At 30.7% G+C, this 18,868-nt stretch overlaps 2 protein-coding genes across 2 annotated transcripts in view; both read left to right on the top strand.

Moving 5' to 3' along the window:
• LOC111287584 (serine/threonine protein phosphatase 2A 57 kDa regulatory subunit B' theta isoform-like) overlaps window positions 1-7,702 on the top strand; it is a 31,614-nt gene extending 23,912 nt beyond the window's left edge. The window contains exon 4 of the mRNA XM_022878226.2: window positions 7,450-7,702. Within this exon, the coding sequence (XP_022733961.2) occupies window positions 7,450-7,602 (153 nt within the window). The 3' untranslated portion in view covers window positions 7,603-7,702. The remainder of the gene's footprint in view (window positions 1-7,449) is intronic.
• Window positions 7,703-8,167: 465 nt separating this feature from the next.
• LOC111289017 (akuammiline synthase 1-like) lies at window positions 8,168-9,806 on the top strand. The gene has a single exon (XM_022879901.2). The coding sequence runs from the start codon at window positions 8,246-8,248 to the stop codon at window positions 9,368-9,370; it is 1,125 nt and encodes a 374-aa protein (XP_022735636.2). The 5' UTR covers window positions 8,168-8,245; the 3' UTR covers window positions 9,371-9,806.
• The last annotated feature ends 9,062 nt before the right edge of the window (window positions 9,807-18,868 follow it).

The raw sequence follows: 18,868 nt of genomic DNA, 5'->3' as shown, positions 1-18,868 counted from the left end.
ACTCAAGATCTGCACCAGAATGAACCGTGGGAGTTGAAGTCAAGGGTGCATGGTGGGAATTAAAGTCGAGGGTGGTTAGATAACAAAGATTCTATGATGTTTTCATTTTTATCCAAGTTAAAAGCAAAAGACAAAAAAATCAATAGTGTGAAAGAGATTTGACTTGAAATATGTCTTAGACCAAATACATGACAATAGATTGTAACTATATCGTGTAATATAAGTATATATATATATCTTAGTTATCAAATACTAAGAGTTCATTTGGGATCTAATTGGAGAGTCTAATAATAAAATGCACACGTCAATGTGGTGGGAGCCCAAATGAACTGTAAGTCACATCACGTGTGCATAAAAAATTTAAGGTTTAAACAGTAAAAACAATTGTTTTTTAAACTGATCATGCATGACCTTTAGTTTGAAACGAATAAAGGCAAGAAAAGTATTATCATTACCTATTAATAATACAAAAATTATTAATTGTTGCAAACTTGGGAGGTGTGAGGTTTTGTCTTGAATTGACTTGGTTATATAGAATTGTTTAAGGCAAGCATGTGGTTTATATTGATTAAGAATCATATTCTAGTTTGAAATTATATTTAACATATAAGAAAAAAATAATATTATTTGTAAACTCACTTGGTATCAAGGGTACACAACATGTTTATTGTTTTTCTTTTTTATTTTTAAACTTTTTTATTTGTACATAATTGATAAATAATTTTTATTTAAATTTTTTTACGAGACCACTTTATATCAATGATATATAACATGTCAAGTCATTTTTTTCCTATTAACTTTTTTATATTTAATAGTTTTTTTATATTTTAACTTTTTAAATATGGGCAACTTGATATTATTATTAAAAAAATATATGTTTGATTCTTTCATTTTTTTTAATTTGATGTTTTTTTTTTTTAAATATAACAGTGGATGTGTTGGCTTCGCATCCAAATTTAATTTTTTTTATTTTTATAGTTTTATTTTTTTAATTCATAATATAAATTTTTTGATCAAATCTTATTATTATTGATATCACGTGCAAATGCAATTTCTTTAGAAATAATAATAATACCCTTTTAATTACTTAGAGAATGAAATTACATGCTGCCAAAGTAACTCTTATGTTTTTCTTTCTATAATTAACTAAAATTATTATTATAATGCTTCTCTTGACATAACTAGTAAAATACATTTCTTATCATAATTGATCAAAATTATTATAATAAGCTTACAACCATAATTACGAAAATGTCATCTCACCATCATTTGCCAAAATGATTATAATGCCTTTCCTACCATATTTACAAAAATATCTGGCATATTATAGTTTGTCAAAAATATTATAATATCCTTTAATCATAATTACAAAAATACCCTCACATCATAATTAAAAAAATACTCATCATATTATAATTAGCTAAAATTATTATAATACCTTCTAACCATAATTACAAAAAAGCCTTCTTTCATTGCTTCATATAATGTCTCTCTAATCATAATTACAAAAATATCCTTACATTTTAAATGGTCAAAATTATTATAATAACCTCTAAACATAATTACGAAAATACCTTTTGGATTGCTTCATAATCATGCATTACATTTTTACATCCATATAATAATATGAAATTAATCTCCTTAGAAATGATCAAAATGCCCTTTTAATTACTTGACAATTGAATTATATGCATCCATATTGACTGTGATGCCCTTTTTTCTATGATTAACTAAAATTACTATATTATCTCTCTTAATATAATTATTGAAATACCTCTTTTACCATAATTAGCCAAGATTACTTTAATACTGCTACAATCATAGTTACGAAAATGCCCTTCAAACATAATTACGAAAATATCTTTTATATTATAATTTGTCAAAATTACTTTAATACTCTTTAACTATAATTACGAAATACCTTCTTATCATAATTACAAAAATATCTCTCATATTATAATTGGCTTAAATTACTATAATACATTTTAACCATTATTACAAAAAATACCATTTTGATTAATTTATATGATACCTCTCCTACCATAATTCCGAAAATACTTCTCATATTATAATTGATCAAAATTACTATAATAGCCTCAGTATAATTGAAAAAATGCCCTTTTGATTGCTTTATAATTACACATTAAATTTTAGCATCTATACAAATAATATGAAATTAATCCCTTAAGAAATAATCATAATGCCGTTCTAATTACTCAATATTTGAATTACATGCATCCAAATTGACAGTAATACCTCTATTTTTATGATTAACTAAAATTATTATAATACCACTCTTATTGTATTTACTAAAATACCTATTTTACCATAATTGACCAAAGTTAATAGAATGCCTTTACAATCATAATTACAAACATACCCTCTTATCATTATTTGCCAAAATTACTTTAATGTCTCTTTTGCCATAATTACAAAATACCCCTCAAATTATAATTTATCAAAATTACTATAATACCCTCTTACTATAATTACAAAATATCCTTTTTATTACTTCATAATTGTTAAATTTTAACATCATAAATTATATGAAAGTGATCCCCTTGAAAATGATCATAAAGCCCTTCTAATTGCTTGACAATTAATTGACAAGAATTCAAGTCGATTATAATGCCTTTTTTTTTTATATAATTAACTAAAATTACCATAATTACCATAATGCTCTCTTAACATAATTATTAAAATATATTTTTTTATCATAATTGGCCAAAGTCATTGTAATACTTATGCAACCATTGTCATAACGTCTAGATCTGGGGATCTATCGCTAGATATTGAGTTGAAGAGTTGCCACCAATCTTTTATACAAGATGTGATTCGCCACTTAAGGAATCTGTCCTTTTAAGGAACTCTTAAGCTTGACTAAAAGTTCTTAAAAGAACAGGTTCAGGTCTATTAATAAGAATAGGGTTCGGGAGTCGATTACATATGGGAAAGGTTATAGCACCCCCACATGCCCATCGGGAGATGGTACCAGCTTGATTTCGTGTTATCCATTAAGTTTTAAAAATTTTATCAAGTAATTATTATTGAAAATTATTCTTAATTGACTCTAATACTTTTGACAAAAAATTAAGAAAAATTCCCTCACCTCAAAGTATACAAGAAAACTACTATTTCATTTGTAGAGGCTCTATTGTTGGATTATTTAACATTTAAAAATTTTTCAAAAAAAGAAATGAAAGAAAAAAAATGATTTGACTTTTGATATAGATCCCTTTTTGTTTTACAAGAAAAAAAAACTCATTGCTTTTATAAAAAAAAAATTGATACTTTCAACTTTTCCTTAAAAATATTTTTTTTGAAATTTTAATTTCAAGAAAAATTGATACTTTCAATTTTTTCTCAAAATACTTTTTTTTTTGAAAATTTTATTTTCAAGAAAAATTGATATTTTCAATTTTTTTCTTAAAAATATTTTTTTAAAAAAATTTTATTTTCAAGGAAAATTGATACTTTTAACTTTTCCTTAAAAATATTTTTCTTGATAATTTAATTTTAAGAAAAATTGGTATTTTCAACTTTTTCTCAAAAATATTTTTTTGAAATAATAGCATAACTGAAAATATTTTTACTCAAATTATCTTTTAATTATTAACCAACATATCCTTAATGAATATAAATAAATCAAATGAATGCTAAAACTAAAAACAAAATAGGATAGAAAATGAAATACTGAAATTTAGGCTAAGATCAAAAGCAAAGTGAGTCTAAGCCCATTTGAGAAGGAATTCTAGGCCTGAATGGATTACTGAGTGGGCTGGTTCAATCGAAGCTCAAACCAGGTCTAAGCTTTGAATGGGTCAACCCATCATTCTTCTTCTCTTTTATCCCTTTTGTTTGCCAATCCTTTCTTTCTCTTTACAAGAGGGCAAAAACCCAGAAATCGATTGTCACCGTTCTTTGCTGTCGTCAGCTGCTGCCAGCAGTCGAAGATTGTCATCTACCAGAAGCGCAAAATCCAATCAATGTCTGCTGCAGCCTTCACTAGTTGCCACCATGCCAAAGACCACTTCTGTGGCTGCCTAAAAATAACTTGATCACTTTCAAAATAGCCAAGGAACTTCCCTTCTCCCTAGCTTCTGCATTCCACCTCCATTTGTTGAATGTGTCTATTCTGGGTTTCGTAGGTTTCGGGTGTGGGTTTGATTCAACTTCATTTATTTCGTCTCTTCAAAACGGTGCACTTTAGCTTTAAAATCAAAGTCTCCCTTCGCTTTCCAAGTCCCTTTCTTTATTCAACGTTTTTCTCTTCTTTCTAGTATAAAGATTTCCCCAGAAACCCAAGGACTCAAGAACATAGCGCTTGCTAGTAAGGGCCATTATCGTCGTCGCTCATCGGTGTTAAACTTTTTCTCTCGATTTCTCTCTAAAAGGTTGCCAGAAACTATGATGCCTTTCCAAAACTTGACGTACCTCCAGCGTCACAACCGCTATCGGCGACCACCCGATTGCCACCATCAGTCGTCCACCATTTTCAAAGTCCGTCCAAAAGCTACTTCTAAAATCAGTTTGATCTCTTTAGTTTTTCAGCAAAATGGGTTTTTGAAAGTATTTTTAGATTTTCACAGATCTCTTATGTTTGAATGTTGTTGCGTAATTAAATATTACTTGGGACTATTTTTTTTCCCGTTGATGGTAATGGGTGGCCTAAATGGGGGATGGCAAAGATCAGTGGACTGTTTCTGGCCACAAGGTAGTGGTCTAAATGAGGGATGGTAGAGATCAGTGAACTATTTCTGGCCACAAGGTAATGGTGTGGTAAGCGCTCGATGGTGAAGGATGAATTCAAGTCTAGGTGGTTTGGGCTAGTTGTATTCTGTTAACGAATCTAGAATAATTGCTCTCTGATTTCTTTGTGTGTTGGTGTATGCTTCTTTGATCACTTCCCCATTGTCACCATGATTTGCAATGATATATAAAACCATGCTGATAGAGTTTCAATTCAATTCTAATTAACATAAAAAGCTAAAGATTAGCATCTAATTATGTTTTTTAATAACAATCATCACCGACCCTAATCTCAATCTTTCAACTTTTTCTTTTTTTTAAATTAATCAGATAATGAAGAAAGAAAAAGAAAATAAACAATAGATAGACCATAAAATAAAATAAAAAATGATAAATACTTAATAAAAATTATTACAATTGAGCTTGGATTGGTCTCAATTGACGAAGAATCTTAGACAAAATAGGGTATCTACAACTATCTCTCTTTGCACAGTTCCTGTGTAACAGGAATTGTGCAAAGACGTAGACACCCCTCATATCTAGATAATCAGCTCGATGCATTTTTTTTAAATTAACCAAAGCTCTTCTAAAAAGAGGCTCAACAAGTTTGAAAAAAATAAACAAAGTTCCTCTAATTAAAGGTTCAATGACTTTGAAAAATAAATAAAGCTCCTCTAATCAGAGGCTCAACTACTTTGAAAAAATAAATGAAGCTCCTTGACGATCATGTGCAGAGAAGTCATAAATCAAATCTGATAAAATTTGTAATGAAAACTTAAAGATTCACAATTTGAGTTCGAAATTCAAATGTTCAGATTCACAAGAACCTTTCAATTTCACAAGAATTTGCTGAAATTTGGTTATCAAAACTTCAGTTTCACAAGAATTCAAACTTGTAAGATTTCAGGCATGCAAGAATTCAGATTTGCAAGATTCGCATTTGCAAATTGCAAGACTCACATCGAACATTTCTCATTCAAATTTTGGAGATTCACATATGAAAGTTCAAAGCTTATTGTTCGAGTTCAAAGGTTCACATTCAAGAAATCTTAGAGTTTCATATCTAAGTTCAAAGGTTCTCACTCAAAAATTTAGAGATTTGCATCTAAAAGTTAAGTTCAAAGCTTTTCGCTTGGATTTTGGAGATTCACATCCAAAAACTTTTCATTTTAGTTCAAAGATTCCAATCCGACAAACTTTAGGGTTTTACATCTTAAAGATTCTTATTTGAAAATGCTTTAAAAGTTCTCATTTAAGACTCAAAGATGCTCATTTGAAAACATCTTGAAGGTTCTCATTTAAAACTTAAAGATTCTCATTTGAGGATTTAAAGATTCTCATCTGGTTTGAAGATTCACATTCGATAAATTTTGGGTTTCACACTTCAAAGATTCTCATTTGAAATTTTAAGATTCTCATTTGACACTCAAAGATTCTCATTTGAGAATTCAAAGATTCTCATTTAAGAATTAAAAGATTCTCATTTGAGTTCGAAGATTCACATTCGACAAATTTTAAATTTCACACTTTAAAGATTCTCATTTGACAACGTTTTAAAGATTCTCATTTAAGACTCAAAGATTCTCATTTGAAAACGTCTTAAAGATTCTCATTTAATACTCAAAGATTCTCATTTGAAAATGTCTTAAAGATTTTCAGTTTAGGATTTCTTATTTAAAACTTAAAGATTCTCATTCGAGGATTTCTTATTTAAAATTCAAAGATTTTCATTTAAAGATTTCTTAAAGATTCTCATTTAAAATTCAAAATTTCTTTTGCAGATGGGTTTTAAAGTTTTACCAAAGTTAAAATTTTTTCTGTTTTTGAGTGCTTTAGTGTTTAATGGTTATATTGGCAAGTTGAAATTGCTCAGGTAGGTAAAATATTTATAACTAAAACACCTTTTTCTTTCGTTGTTATTTTGTATTTAGGCATAATTGTTGGTCCTACTCTTATTTTAATGTTTGTTGCTGCAATAAAGTGAGGGTGCAGCAATAGAGCTACCCCATATCTTATTATGGTTACATACATGGGGCCTTTTCTTCTTTTTTTCTTTTATTATCTCAGCTCTTTAGTTAATCATGGCTTTTGACCAAAGGAGACTTTTATGTTTTCCATCCCTCCTCAAGCTGAGCTTTCTTGAATATGCAATTCAATTGATGCTGTTTTTGGCTTGTTTTATAACAGATATTATGGATAATGCGATATGTAATGTATTGATACTATATCACCTGCCATTGGTTTTTCCTCTATACGGCTGAACTCAAAGCTTTGAACAACTTTATTTTATAATATTTCTGCATCCAGAATTTTGTTCGCTATGAAGATTTTGAAATCTTTTTTTTTATTTATATATTTTGGGGTGATATTACCTTGCGAGATGATAGGTTCTATCCATTGTGACCTTCATGGAATTGATGAATTTTTCCTTGATCCCTGAACGTCATTATGCAACTGTTGATTTTTTCTACTTTTGCTTCTCAGGTAGCTGAGCGAGCTTTTTTTTTTAGGAACAATGATCACATTGAGAACTTAATTGTTCAAAACCGCAACGTTATACTGCCCATTATTTTACCTGCCTTGGAGAAAAATGCTAGAAATCACTGGAATCAGGCTGTACAAAGCTTGACTCTAAATGTCCGCAAAATCTTATATGATCTTGATCCAGAGCTGTTCAATGAATGCTTGCTTAAGTTTCAGGAAGATGAATCAAAGGAAGATGAGATTGAAGCGAGACGCGAAACTACATGGAAACGCTTGGAAGAACTTGCTGAAAAGAAAGCTTATGGCAGTAAAGCAGTGCTCATTGCGAACAAAGCAAACACCAATAATGGCTCATCTGGTAAGAGATAGAGAGATTTGAGCAGTATCAGATTTCCTCCTGGGACGGAAGTACCAGCCTTGTCTACTACCAAAAAGGAATCTGAGATTGCTGTATGTAGGTGCCAGCCATTAGTGAAACTTATTAAACATTTTTGTTAAAGTATTCTTCTTGGTTAGCATCAAATCACATATCCATAAACACTCATTCAAGGGTGGAGGAAAATAGGAAAAAAAGGTCAGGCTGGTAGTCAACATCGTGTTAAGCTTAGTTAAAAAAAGGGTTAATATGTAATTTGACTCTTAAATTATATTACTTTTAATGATATTTATAGAAAAAATCGTGATAAGGTATTTAAATTTTATTTTCGTCAATCATTTTATAATGTAATACATAAATCAAGCTTCCATGGTAATTGACGTTGTACTAAATCTTTTTCTTGCTTTCCCATCAATGTAATTGTACTCTGTGGTCGTTTAGCAATTTCTGCTGTCAAGCTGACATCCTTCGTGCAACTTGAAAATATACAAATGGATAGTGTCCTAAATAAAAAAAAGAAAAAAAATCATAATTTGTAGAATATGATTAGAATATTCGTTTTCCATGGGCTACTGGCTGTAATCTTATCATCAGGTACAAATATCCATGTGAATGACTGAATAAGCACGAGCAAAGATGGCTATGGAATTCATAGTTGAAACCATCCATGAAGAAACCATTAAACCTTCTTCACCAACTCCCCTTAACCTGAAAATTTTCAAGCTGTCACTTCTTGAGCAGATTGCTCCTACAATTTACATACCGGTAATTTGTTGGTATCTTAACGATACTGATGCTGCTGCTGCTGATTTTGCCAAGGCTAAAGAAATATCCCAGCGACTCAAGAAATCCTTATCCAAAACTCTAGCTCGCTTCTACCCTTTTGCAGGGAGGATGAGAAGTAGCTGGATTGAATGTAATGATGAAGGGGTTGACTTCATCGAAGCTCGAGTTAACTGCCTTCTCCAGGACATTTTCAAGCAACCGGATGGCGAGTTGCTGAAGAAACTTCTGCCTATGCGTTTGGAATCCCCAGAAGCAGCAACGGGACGCATATTGCTTGTTAAGGTGAACTTCTTTCAGTGTGGCGGCATGGCAATTGGCGTAAACATTTCACACAAGATCGCTGATTTATCCACCTTGAGCATTTTCATAGAGAGTTGGGCCGCCATGGCTCAGGGCTCTAGGGAAGTGGTCCGTTCGGAGCTTGTAACTGCTTCATCGTTGTTCCCACATATGGATTTACCGTCAGAAGTGTTGGAAATGGAATTCAAGGGACAAAAGTTTGCAACGAGGAGATTAGTATTCGATGCTTCAAAGATTTTGACGCTCAAGGCTCAAGCTGCTAGTACAGACGTGCCACAGCCTACTCGTGTTGAAGCTGTGACAGCACTTATTTGGAAATGTGCAATGGCTGCATCAACATCAAATCGTGGTGGATTCACAAAGCCATCTGTGTTCGCTCAAGCTGTGAACTTGCGTAAAAGGATGAAGCCTCCCCTGCCTGAAAACTGTATTGGGAATCTTGTATATGGGTTTATTGCACAGACGCCAGATTGTGAAACCGAATTGCAGGGCTTGGTTCAACAATTAAGGAATGGAATTAGAGAATTCTGTGAAAATTCTGTAGGAAGCTTTACAATTTGTTCAATCCTTGAGGATTCCAAAACATATGAGAAGTTGTACGAAAGAGATAATGTTGACTACTATTGCTGCACCAGTTGGAGCAGATTCCAGCTATATGGAACTGATTTTGGATAGGGAAAGCCCAGATGGGTGAGCCTCGGCGGTGTCACACCGCCAAATTATTTTATATTGATGGACTCAAGCGACAGTGAGGGAATAGAAGCATGGCTGAGCTTGACTGAAGCTGAAGTGGCTTTCTTTGAACGCAGCGAAGAACTGCTTGCGTTTGTTTCTGTGAGCCCAAGTGTCATTTAAAGCCCCAGTAATTGACTCATCGCATACGGTATAAAGCTATAGTTTAAGATAATGAAACCATTATAATTACTATTTTTAGATTGCTCCAGATGAATTTGAATCTTGTATTGTACATTTTAACGGTTTGGTATAGAAATCTTTTGCTTATATTTTAATTTAGTTAAAGTGTTGTATTCTAATTGTTTGTTGTTTTATCTTCTTGTTCAAGAAAGAAGTAACAATTTTTTTTTAACTTGAACACCTCTAATAGAGAGCCTTGAGCAAAATTTTCAAAAAATCAATGGGGTCGGGCCTCATCCATCACCCCTAGTTAGCATTAAATCTAAAATGATTATTTATTTTTCTTGGCAGGTGACAGTTCAATGTAATTGTGGACTTTGTTGTTTATGCGCGTTTAATAGATTTTTTTTTTTCAAATACTTCTAATGTCAATTACATATAATATATATATATATATTTGTGTAATTTTAATGATTTTTTTAATCTTGAATTTTTGTTATTAGAAATGAATGCACTAAAAAAAGTTAAAATCTAAAAATTCGATGAGAAAGAGAAAATGCTAATCTAAGTTTTTTGTAATTAATATCTAAATTTATTTTTTTGTTTGACTTATAACTTTATATGTGTTTTTATATAACTTATGTTTTATGTTATATTAACTAAAATTAACTTTTTTAATCTGCGCAATGCATAGGATTTTTTAGTATATTTTTTATATAATTTTAAAAGAGTGAATTTTAAAATAAATTTTAGTTAATTTAAATTAATAAATATATTTCAAATTTAAAAATAATAAACGATATTATAATTTCATAATTTAAAGAAGTTTAAAAATAAGTGGAAATTTATAAGATAAAAATATCTTTTGGAGATTTTAAAGTTTGAAATTTTTATTTCGGGGTTAATCTATTATTTGATTTTTCACTTTTTTCAAATCTATAATATTTATCTTTTCAGATTTTTTTAATTTGTTAATTATAAATCAGATCAATATTAGATTTAAAATATAATAGAAACTTAAATAACTAATAATTATTTTAAATATATTTATTTAATTTAATTGAAAAAAACATAAAAATAAAAATTATTTTACTTGTCAAATAAATAAAAAATAAAAATCATCTTACGTTTCAAATAAATATAATATTAAATAATCATGTATCTTATAATATAATATTAAATATATTATATCTTTAAGTTATCTTACAAATAAAATATTTCCAACGAAGTGCAGGCAACACACGAATCAAATTACAAAATCATAATTAAGTTGCTAAGGTGATAATTTTTTTTTCACATGAACTACCAACATGACTTTCTTTAAGCAGTACGTAAATGCATTTTTTTTTCTTTTTCTTCCTTTTTTACTACCTCAACCCTGATCCTTAGCCCGAACCAAGCATGGAAAAGTTTAGCCATCGTTACAGCTATTGACCGCTACAGTTAAAGCCATCGTCCGCCATCTTTTATGTCGTGCTTTCCTCTTTAACTAGATCTGCTCGAGGGTTAGGTTGAATTACATTTGAGCTAATTCTGATATAGTATTATAGTATTTTAAGTAAGTTTAAATTCAATTTGATTTGATTTTTCAAATCTTATTTTTTATTTAAGTTTTTTTTATATGTAATAATAAAGTTTACGCTTATCCAAAATATTGATATTTAAAATTATAAATTTTTTTTTATTTTTTTGTAAATTATTAATTTAATTAATTTTAATTAATTTATAAGTTATTTAGATTTGAATCTAATTTAATTTTGTTGAATATAATTTAAAATTAGATCATTATTTTATATAAAAAATAAGTTTTATCATATTATAAGTAATAAAGTAAATGTGCATTATCCATTATAAAAAATAAAAGCAGATGAGCTTTGTCACATTATGATAAAAAATATTTTTTAATTTTTAAGTTGGGCTTAAATGATGAAACCCAAGCCAATCCTTTTTTTTTTTTTTTATCAGATCTTATTTATTTGTTCAGGCCCATTTAACAAACTTAATATTTATGTCAAAGCCTTTTCAAAATTTCAGACAAGCTTTTGGGTTTGGATGGACCTCCTGACTCATGAGCAAGTCTACCTTTAACCCTCTTTTAGTTTTCTTCACTTCTGATTCGAATTCGTAGGTAATTCATCACTAAATTTTGTTGGTAAACCATCGATATATTATTTTAATAATTTTTTTTTCAAAATTAATTGACAATTTTGCAAAAACTTTTGTCGGTAATAATTAAAATTTTGTTGGTAATAATAATTATTTTTATCAAAAATATTTATTTTTTAATCATATTTAATTGTATTTTATTTATAGTTTTTTCATTTTATTTTAGTTTCTTTAAATTTATTTTTAAAGTAATTACATGAATATTAAAATATATATAGAAAAAATAAATAAACAAAATACTTCATTTTGTTTATAAAAGAATATAATAATATTTTATTAAATTATTTATGAAGTCTAATTAAATAAAAATACATAAATATTACAAATTCTGTATAACACATCAAGCCAAATAATTAAATATGTCCATGAAGAAACATTTGATAAAAGTGCAAAGTTTTCTAAAAAGAGAGATGAAATACATGATTTTCTGCAAAATGCACAAAGAAGCCTAATTAGGAATTCATAAACTTAATAGATGGAACTACGATTAGCCATCATGCCATATGATAGAGATACCAACCAGTAAAAAGCACTACATAGAAATATTAAATGTATGGGACATAGGATATGGTAAATATGATAGGATTTACCTCTAGTCCAACATTGTTTAGCTCCTCATAACCTCTTTCAATAGTCGTCCTAATAGTAAAGTGAAGGGCAATGTCTAAAAACAATATATCTTTCAAATAACCACTAGACTTCAACAACAATGGTCGAAACTTTTCACGAGCCTCAAGCAAACCTTGTGAAAATGGGGTTGAAAAAAGGTATATTAGAGAAATAAACAGGTATAGTGATTACAGATCTCTAATAAAATGTCACATACCTCAAGCAAGGCTTCTACATTTTTACCTTCAACATGTTCAAGGACAAACCAAAGCTTTTCTTGTTATGAAGGTTGTTTGTGCCAAGTTTCAATATGGGGGTGTTCTTGCATAAGTAAAAAATAAAAAAAAAGTAGTTAGATGCAAAAACAGAGTGTTCCCTGCGTTTGTACCCTAACACACATGTTAAAGATTATAATGAAAGAGATCGGAAGGAGAGAAAAGTAAGGGATTAAGACAAAATGAAACTTGGGATGATAATGCTTGGATGTTTATATTTATAAATGAAAGGCAGGGGACCAATATAAGATAATAATGACATGACCGCATTGATGTGGCATTGAGCGTGTCAAGCTGACTTGACATGTCAAGCTGACATAAATGTCCGAATTACCCCCTAGCTATTTGAACTCTTAATGAGGAAAAAGATCACCATACCCTTTGGATCACTAAATGCCCCTAACATTCTATCTCTTCACCAAGTAGTTTGAGTATCAGACTATTAGGTGTGTAGTTATATAATTTCATACAGGTCAACCAGGTTAATAGAAACCATGTAGAATTTGATCTCCTATAGTTGACGTTGATATAGAGGTTAGCATCAAGGGACAGTTGGCTTTTTACTATAGCTTAAGGTGTTACGACATGGGTCGATCTGGTGTTAGTCTGATCTTAAACATGTGTTTTATTTTGAGTGCATGGCTGATTGATAGTTACCAAAGTATCATTTTATTCAGGATGATTCAATATTAAGATGGGAGTTTATCTGGTCAATGTGGGACTTAAACATTTTCTCTAGAAGTTTGAATTTGAATCATTTTTTTGAATTTTGATGGTGAACCAATTGTCAGTTCACTAGGTTGGTTTGACTTGAAGAGCCGTATGGTCTGTCTGATCTAACCTAGAGAGTTGTCTAGTCTAGTCAATTTGACTGGGTTAAACAATTGAGGTTGCATTAAATAAGGAGAGAGGTAGTTCAAATAGCAAAATTTTGAGTGAAGAAGGCAAAAAATGTCTTTCAATGTCATTTTGACACATGATGCAATTTGGATTGTTAATCTGATCTGAAGTGCGACATATAAAAGGCTATTGGGGCTTTTATTTTTTTACCTTTCTGCTTTCTTGCTCTCTATTCGATCTAAATATTTTAACTTCAAAAATTTTTTTTTTCAACCTTACCATTATCTTTTTTTCATTCATTGTCTCTATTTTCCTCGATACGTTCTCTTTCCATCATGTCTTATAGTTTTAGTTTTGAGAAAATTAAGAGTTTTAAAGTAAAACCTAGAAGGTCAGCTCTGGCAAGACTACGACAACCAAGTCTCACCAATTATTAAAGGTCAGGACTATCAAAAGGACACTTATTGGCTCAATCCTATGTCCAAAAAAAGGTAACAATGGAATAATGAGAATGTTTGGCAAGCGAATAGTGGGTCTTGATTACGAAAGAGCTATGTGCTTAGATAGACTTTGATTTAAAGAATCCACCTTCTTTTTATATATCTCAGGTCAGTCTGTTTTTTATGGCTAACCTTTCCTTATCTTTGTTTGTTCTATTTTTTGACGTCTAGTCTCACCAACTTTTTTTTTCTTCTACTTTTCTACCATAAATGCTCTCATTGTCTTTTCTATTCTTTTTCGATCAACTCTTGTTGACATTATCTATTTTCTTGAAGAGATGTGGGGTTTCTTTTTCCCCTCTCTTTCTTTAAGGTTGTGGTGCTTTCAACCACTACTTCATTCTAGAATCTTACTATTGCTTAGGAGTTAAAGTCTTTCGACGGTGAAGACTTTGATGATAATGAGGGTTTCGATGAGGAATGGAAAAAAAAAGATACCCCTATTGAAGAAGGTGCTGGCAAAAAAAAAATCTTTCGGTGTAAGATAAACTGGTTGAGGTTCTCATATATACTCCTTGTGATCTCGATCGGTATGATCCCTAAGGACATGATAAGGGAATTAAAAGATAGGGCTAATCTCGAGGATTTCCTTAATATGTGTTAATCTTATTACATCTATGCTCTGGTGATGAACTTTCACTTTTTTAGAGAGGGGTATAGCATATTACTACTGAACTTTTAATATTGGGTCATTGATAAACTAAAGTCTCATTGACTCTAGCTATATTGGGATTTATTTATAGCCAATCTGAGGTTCTCACTTCATTCTTTATTTGTTTCAATTTTTAATTCTTATAATTTAATTATCACTAAACTCACCCTTAACTTTATATGGTACATAATAAGTTTTATAGTCATTTGTCAGCACTTAGATATTCTTCTTGACCTCTCTCTATTTAGAGAATTTTTTTTCTAAAAAAAGTACCTCAGTGATAGTAGGTGGTACTATGTTATAGCTTGACCCAATTGTTGGCCTTAAATTGATTAAGAATTTTGATTTGACAAAACAAAAAGTTATCTAACTTGAATCAATCTTTTCTAAGCTTAAATTGAACATTTTGTCACCCTTCTATCTTTCCAAAATCCATTTGAGAACCAAAACAAGTCAATTTCTTGAAAAAAAATTTGATTAGTGCATATTTTGATGGAATGGATTGATCCCCTCCTTACCATATCGATCTTCTAGCAAAAGGGTTCGATCATGTTTTCTTCTAGAATCAAAATTCTTTAAGTTTTGGCAAAAACCAATCAATTTTCTCCTTGTCGGGATCGATTGGTTGGGGTTTCAAGTTGACCAGATCGATCCCCTCATTCAAGGGATCGATCACTTTTTCATACAGAAAGTTTTCATCATTCAAATTTTCAAAAGAGAGATTGATCCCCCCACCTAGGGGATCGATCACCTAAGGCAAGGAATCGATCCCTTTCTTAAAGGGATCGATTGGTTGCTCAAACAGAATGCTCCCTAAGTCTGAAAATCTAGCAAAGAGATTGATCCCTCACATAGGGGATTGATTGCCTAAAGAATGGATCGATTAGGTAGATTACCTAATCGATCGGGTAAGAGTTTTCAAGCTCAAAATCATGCCTTCTTAAGCCTGAACCAATTGATCCCTTAAAGGAAGGGATCGATCCCCTGAAGGCTAAAAACTCACAATGGTTATTTTTGTCTAAAAATTTTGTAGGTTTGAAGCATTAAATGCAATCCAACAACTCTTAACTTCTTTTTACCTATAAATAAAACATTCCACTGCAGATCAAGTGTAACAAGAGCTACGAAAACTTATTTCTATTCACCTACCAATTTGCTCAAGCATTCAAAGCTATTCCAAGTCAGAAAAGTGTAGAATTCATATTAGTTTTTCTCTATTTTTGTCTATATTATTGTGTACTTCAAATTAGCAAATACCCAACTTTTGAGAGGTTTTTAGAGTTTGCAAAACACTTTAAAAATTTTATATTGTGAGTTTGTAAGCTTAATGGGGAGGATAACCCTTAAAAGTGTGTAATATTGAGTTTGTAAAGCTTTGAGAAGCTTGGTTGTAATCTTCAACACATAGTGGATTAAACTCCTTGACAAGAGAGGCTAAGGGAGAAGACGTAAGTGCCTAAAGAAATATCGAACCTTTATAAATCTTGGTGTCAAATTCTCTAACCTTATATCTTGTTTACTCTCAATTATTGTGCTTATTTGCTTAGATAATTTGTTTTGCTAAACTTGTGCTTATTGAATATTATTTTTAAAAATTTTATTAAAACCAATTCACCCCCACCTTGGTTTATTCCAAGTCTTTGAGCTAACACCAATAAAAAGCTATTTGCTGATTGCTTGAGGTCTATAAAAAATTGGAAGTCGTTCTTTTTTTACCTCAAAAAATAAAAAAAATGATGAGATCGAGGTTGAAATCGAGGTCACGGTTAAGACTTGAGAGATAATAAATAAGCTTGGTAATTTCATAGATGTTTCTGTTACTATTTTTGTTCTAGACTTATCAGATCGAGATAATATAATGGAGTACACCTATAGGTGGAGCTCATCATAGATGCCTACGAGCTGACTTTCTTCGAAGTAATAAATGAGATGAAGTACTGAGGTAGGTGTGAGTTAACCTCGTAGAATTTTTGTTTCTTTTGATTTTTTATCTAACTCTTAGCTCAGTTTTACAAAAATATCTTCCAATAAGAATTTTAACTTTTTTCTCTTCCAATATGAACTTAAGCTAAAGCAAGAAAATTCAACTCAAGGCCTACCATCAATCCGCTAGTGGGTAAGCCACTGAGCTCCTTGGCTCAGCATTTTCCAACCTCAAAAAAACATAAGGCCATAACACATAGGGAGTTATCCTTAATAGCTCCCTCTTTTGTGAAAAAGTCAAAGATCGAGGCCTCCTCTTTTACCCTAGAAAATCCTAAGTGCAAAGTGTTAAAGCCTAGCTTAAATAAGGTCTGTATAAGCTTAGAGTACATTTTGACTGATGACCCAATAGAAAACTCTAACGTGGCTAGAAAGTTTTGCAAGGTCGTGGTTCATCCCAATGGTGAATATTGTTTAACTTTAGCTAAGCTCTTTCATTAATTTTTGGTTTTTATCTTGCTAAGTTTGAGTTTATCTTATGTAATTTATCAAAGGCTTCCACTTTAACCTATAACACTAGTCAAGCTCTCTACCATACCTATCTAGCTATGGCCTACCTGCTCAAAGTTGACAAAGATGTAGCTATCCTGAGTAAGGAGCACCAGAAAAGCTCAGATGCCTTAGGCAACGTAAGGTCCAACCTCAGTGCATCGCATAAGAAAGAGATTAAGCAAAAAAAAAAAAAAAGATCGATGAGCTGATGACTAGAGAGCGTCCATATAAAAAAGGCCTCAACAGAGTCCATGAGTGAAAAAGTTTAATTGAAACTCGATGATACTCAGGCTAAGATAGCTAGACTAAGGTCTGCACTTAAGGTTAGAGAGAAAGAAATAAAAAAGAGCTAAAAAAAAAAGCCATTGAAGAGTTCAAAGTCTCTAGTGAATTTTTCAATCTTCAGGTGAAGTTTTATAGGGAGAATATGCTCGATGCTTTCGAGCTGATGAAATATAAGGTACAATTCAAATTTGTTGACCTTAACATTGGTCTCTCTGATATTAACTTGAATAATATACTATCAAGGCATCCTTCAAATTAGTCTAATAAAGAGGATAAAGAGAGAGATGATGAACACAGAGCACTGGACACTAACTAGAAGTAGCTTTAGGCATCGAGGTTGAGGAGAGTGCAGTTGAAAAGAGACAAGTTGATGTTATGTTGTTGGGGTTGCTGATGCCCTTGTTACTGTTATTGATGTTTAGAAATTTTTTTATTAACTTTTGTAAATTTTTGTTAAAGTATGAGGTCGAATTTTTATTATAAAAATCACTAGGTCAGATTTTTGTTATGACCTTGAAAAAAAATTACTCTATACAACTTCTGTCATTGATGATTCTTTTTGTATTGACTTGATCATTAAATGAAAATTTTATAATATTTTGTTTCAAGTTTCAGTTTTATTTAGTTTAAATTTTTAAAGTTTGAGCTTACAAGATAATTTCGTGACTTAAGTACTGTGGAATTAGCTTAGGCAATTTAGAATAGTTGATTTGACTGAAATTTTTCAAGTTTCAGCTTAGTTCAAGTGAGCTTAGAATTCATATAAAGTTTTAGATTGGATTCCATTAGGTTAGTTTATTCCTGAATCTAAGGATTAAGACAAATGTTATCACGTTTTGACTTTAGGTTTCAAGTCAGACATATCAAGTAAAAAACATTATTTTTGAATTGGACAATAGACATGATTATCATCAAGTGAACATGATCATTATGACTTTATTGACTTTTGGATTATAAGTATGAGCTTGATTTAATGCAAGCTATTGATAATAACTTTCAAATTGTTCGTATTTCATGTCATTAGCAAGTAATTGTTGTTCATGTCTTATAATTTGTAAGTTGCATCATGGATGACTTCTTTAACCATATATGGTTCTTTCCAAGTCAAAGCTAGCTTGTCACCTCATTCATCAACTTTTGAGGCTTCAACTTTCTTAAGTACCAAGTCACCCTTCTTAATACTTTTACATCAAACCTTTTTGTTGTAATAGTCAGATATTTTCTATTGGTAAGTTGTTATTCGTGTTAAGATCATGTCTCTCTATTCTTTAACTAGATCTAGGTCGACCTTTAGGGCCTTTTCATTTTTTTTCTTGACCCTAGCTCGATTTTCAAGTTTGAAAGACCCATCTTGATGAGTACCATGGCTTCTGTTCTAAATGTTAGGTGGAAAAAAGTTTCTTTTGTAAGAACCTTAATGGTTATCCTTTAGGCCTATAATACCTCTAGGAGTTCATCGACCTATTTTCTCTTTACCTCATCTAATCTTTTTTTCAGGGCTTTCAATATTGTCTTT

Source organism: Durio zibethinus, chromosome 4, assembly GCF_047325235.1.
Source record: "Durio zibethinus cultivar Kanyao isolate XHJ-2024 chromosome 4, ASM4732523v1, whole genome shotgun sequence".
Classification (NCBI taxonomy): domain Eukaryota; kingdom Viridiplantae; phylum Streptophyta; class Magnoliopsida; order Malvales; family Malvaceae; genus Durio; species Durio zibethinus.
This window is presented reverse-complemented; position numbering and strand designations above follow the sequence as displayed.

Excerpts from the sequence above, each read along its gene's own strand:
- LOC111289017 (XM_022879901.2), top strand. The coding sequence starts at position 8,246 with ATGGCTATGGAATTCATAGTTGAAACCATCCATGAAGAAACCATTAAA.